General features: G+C 38.7%; 1 protein-coding gene across 1 annotated transcript; it reads left to right on the forward strand.

The window, feature by feature from the left end:
* Positions 1–2,480: 2,480 nt before the first annotated feature.
* LOC136202686 (uncharacterized) lies at positions 2,481–3,594 on the forward strand. Its single transcript, XM_065993453.1, has one exon. It carries the CDS (start codon positions 2,612–2,614, stop codon positions 3,128–3,130), a length of 519 nt encoding a protein of 172 aa, XP_065849525.1. The 5' UTR covers positions 2,481–2,611; the 3' UTR covers positions 3,131–3,594.
* Positions 3,595–4,284: the final 690 nt, after the last annotated feature.

Raw genomic sequence — 4,284 nt, forward strand, 5'->3', positions numbered from 1 at the left:
TGTAATATCGTCTAGCCCAAGAGGAGATTGGGTATATGGATTCATGACATGTTTTGCCGGACCACGAGTCTCAATTTCTATGTTAGGCACACAATAACTTATTCTGGTTGCCTCTGCTTCAGCAACATTTTGTGGACTGAATTCACCAACAGTTGGTCGTCTTACTTCTGCACCAATTGGACGTTTTACTTCCGCAACTTTTTGACGCCTCACTTCAGCAACCATTGGTCGCCTTACTTCCGCAACACTTGTTCGAGAAGTCATAGTCACATATAATGGCATCACATCGGGTTTATTCCATCTACAAAACTCAACGAAACCAGCTATATCACTGTCATCCACAATTTGTGCTAATCGTCCAAAAAGTTTATTTGGACCGTATGTTGTGTGCATTGCCATTTGTATGTCAAAACAGGTTGCATCAACATTCAGGGAAGCGTGAATTCTATCTCTCAAAGTTTGGTAATCAGTTGGGGTTGAAAAATGGAGCACCTTAGATTGACCACCAACGTATATCATAGTGTCCATTGGCCCCTCTTTTTTCCATTCTCCATCCCACGAAACCATACACAGACAAATATTCGGGGTGGACATATTTCTGCATTACCATAAACACATAAGTAAATTAAATGTTATATTATTGTAACTAAACGAAGAAAGTTAACGAAAATTATATATTATTGGTATTCACACTTCAAACTATGAGATATGCCGATATATGTCGATGCAACTTGCATATAGACACATATCGGCGCATATACGTCGATACGGCTCATATATCGGCGTATATCGACGGAATCTGAATAGCCGTTTTTCTAGAATGATATGTTAAGCGGTGCCTTAAATGCATGTAATGATGACTTTGACTATCAGGCTAACCATTAAATACGTCGATATATGCCGATACAACATAGATTTCGACACCTATCGGCACGTATCTGCAAAGTATTGTCGGTTTGAATGTCGATACGGCTTATATATCGACGTATATCGACGGAATATGAATAGACGTTTTTCTGGAATACTCTATTAGTGAGCATTAAATGCAGGTAATGATTAATTTGACTTTCACTCTTCTTCGAATGTCACTCTTATTCGAATATCACCCTATAGTCTGTTGAGATTCCCCACGCATATTACAATTCCTTCATCTATAAATAGACTCATTACCTGTTCATACTTTATTATTCATTCTAGTAAACTCTTCAGTTCTCAAGTTTATCCAAAAACAATGGCAGCGTCACCACCGGGATCACCACAGTCGCCACCACCACCACCACCACCACCTCATCCTATGCCTGAGTTCGAAGAACTCATGGCTTCTTTCATCCTCTCGTTCCGTGATGGAGACACGGACGAAATCGTCAGGTTCATGAGGGGCATGGCACAAACCATGTCTTGGGCTGCAGAAGAGACCTCTGACCTTCTGGAGTCAGTCATGGCCCAAAACAGGCGGCTCAGGAGGACAGTAAGGCGCCTCAAGCGGGACTTGGAGAAGTCCAAGAAGGACTACGCTGAGGTGTTAATGGGTCCTGAGTACCAATAATTGTGTTTTTTTGTTTTGTTTTTAATGTTTACGTACTTATATTAGTTGTTCTGTGTTTGTTTCTTTTTTTTGTTTATGTGTTTTGTGTTTGTTACTCTGTTTTTTTCGTTTTTTAATGTTTTATGTATTTCTTTCCTTTTTAATATATAATATAAAAATTATGCTTATGTTTTATGTGCTTTGTGTTTGAATTTTATGATTTAGAATGGAAAATCACACATCTCTGAATGTCGATATGAATCTTGTATCGATATTCATATCGACAGTATCGACATTCATATCGACAGTATCGACAATAATCGACACTGTCGAGAAAATCGCAGATTGAAGTTCCAAATCAAATGCATCTTCTTACAATTGATGTCACTCATTTTAGGGTTTCGCACGAACAGGAATAGCATGAATAGACGACAACAACGATATACATTGGGTTTCAAAGAAACAAACCGATACATCAACAATGAATAGGACGAAGCTTTAAATATTGTAAATTCATGAAAAACTTACATGATTGTGTATAAAATCTTAAAGCACACACTGTGGGTTGGACTGATGGTTGATCGTTAGCTGTAAATTGATCCCAATATTTAGAGAGAGAGAGAGCGCGGGACGAAAAGAGAAAAATGGGGGGAAGACAACGTTATTAAAAGGTTAGAGATGAGAGTAAGGTTGAAAATTAGTTAATAAAATGTGTTAGTTTTGGTGAGATTTTGAAAGTGTGTTAGAAATGAAAACTAACCTCCAAAAAGGTGCTAGTTTTGTAATTGTCCCTAATATTAATAACTTCATAAATATTTCCCTTCCTAACTAAACAAAGAATGCGTGCAGTTTACACGCTGTTAAAGAGCGTGGCAGTTAAGTTAGGAAAGAACCGCCTCACTTTCCCGTGAACCACACTGAAAAATATCCCCCCTATAAAATCCCACCTCACCACCTAGTTCAATACACCTAGCAATTTTTCCCCTCTTTCTCTCTCTAAAATAAAATCTCATCGGCCTCTCCGATAACATTTTAATTCGATTTTTCTCAAATTAGCCTGAATTTATTCAGTTTCTCATCGGAAAAATGGGCGTCGCTGTTCTCAATCCCCGAGATTGCCTTCAGAATCCTATATCTTCCCACCAGGGTTTGCTTTCTCCGCCTCCTCGCGTGAGATCTTCTAGAAACCCTAACCCTAACCCAAACCGGTCAAATCGTGCACAACAACCTACACGCAGAAAACGAAGCCCTAATTCTAAGTCGGCTTCTCCTCCACGCGCCGTCGTTCATCTTCCTGCTAAAGATCTTGTCATGGGCCAGGTGAAAATTCTTAAGAGAGGCGAGAAAATACCAGAGACTACTTCGCCGAAGAAAGAAGATCTAGATCTCGGATCGACTCACCGGCTTGGTCCTGATCCCGAGCTCGTTCCTACTCAGATCCGACTCGCTGAGTCCAAAACAGCCAATGGTTTTTATGCTGGATCGGCTTTTGTTTCATCTCCTCCGCCGAGTTCTCTTCCTTTGCCGGTTTTCTTTATGAAGAAGACTGCAGGTATTGCTGATGCTACTAGTGATTTACGGAGAATTTTAGGCCTCGTCCTGTAATTGTTGGCCTTGGATTATATACTGACAAAAGGATGTGATGTGAAGATGTGAAGAAGTGAAGATGATGTTTTATCTTTTGAAGCTTGTGCTTGCCGCCGATCTTCCCTTATTTTTTCAAGGGGAAGATTGGAAGATTGTGTTGACTATAACTCAACCTCGTTTAGATTTTATAGTCTGCTATGTATAGCTCGTAGTTTACAGGTTAAATTACTTTAAATTAAAGTCTAGAATTGGTCAGGGATACTAGAGTATTTAAGATTTGTGTTTTCTTTCTTTAAATTTGAATAGCGTAACATAGATATAGTCTTACAGATCTTGTTTGATTTCTGTACTGTCTATGAAATTGGATTCATGTAACTCCTTGTTTTCAAGGGTTAAATGATTTCTGCTATAGTCTCTAAGAAATTGAGTTCATGTAGTCCTTGTTTTTAAGGTTCAATAAAAATTTCCCGTGTTCATTTCAATTATTGTTCCTCCATTTTATTTTCCCTCTTTTGATTGTCCTGTTTTTACTGATAAAGGGAACCGAGCTCTTTGACGAGAAAATGAAATGAAGTATGTTATATGATGGGGAAAGAATGGCGGATGAAGAGAATTTGGGGGAAACTTGCATATGCATCGGCACAGTTTTGAGAAGGCTTCAGCAAGCCCTGTTATGGCTGTAAGCGCCCTTTGACACTATGGGGCTGTCAATCTTTCAGTGCCTCCTATGAGGGTTGAGGTTTGCAAGACATGGAAATCTTGCAGGATGGTATTCAATAGTGTTTGACGAAGTTCGGCTTCACATGGGGATTTTTCGCACAGCCGAAGTTGATCCGTTGCTGTTCTTTCCATCTGCTGAGGATTGAGGTTTGATTCACCTTTCAAGCTTAATTAACCATTAATGGAGCTTGAAATTCCATTGATGAATCCTTCTTGGAATTTCAAGCTTCATTAACGGTTATAGTTACTGTCATTAACAGAGCCAAAACATTAAATTGCATTTAGGAATTTCGTTAATGAAGCTTCATTAGATTTAAACGTTTGACAGATTTAATATTGTATTGTATTGTTTTATATGTTGAGTTCAAGTTAGGCTAGATTTATACTTTATCCCTTATTCTTCTCTTCAACTGTTAGATCACCATTTTTGTCACAAAGTTGTAAGAAAGGAA

This window comes from Euphorbia lathyris, chromosome 8 (genome assembly GCF_963576675.1).
Source record: "Euphorbia lathyris chromosome 8, ddEupLath1.1, whole genome shotgun sequence".
In the NCBI taxonomy this organism is placed as follows: Eukaryota; Viridiplantae; Streptophyta; class Magnoliopsida; order Malpighiales; family Euphorbiaceae; genus Euphorbia; species Euphorbia lathyris.

Coding starts and splice junctions, on each gene's coding strand:
- LOC136202686 (XM_065993453.1), top strand. CDS start 2,612: ATGGGCGTCGCTGTTCTCAATCCCCGAGATTGCCTTCAGAATCCTATA.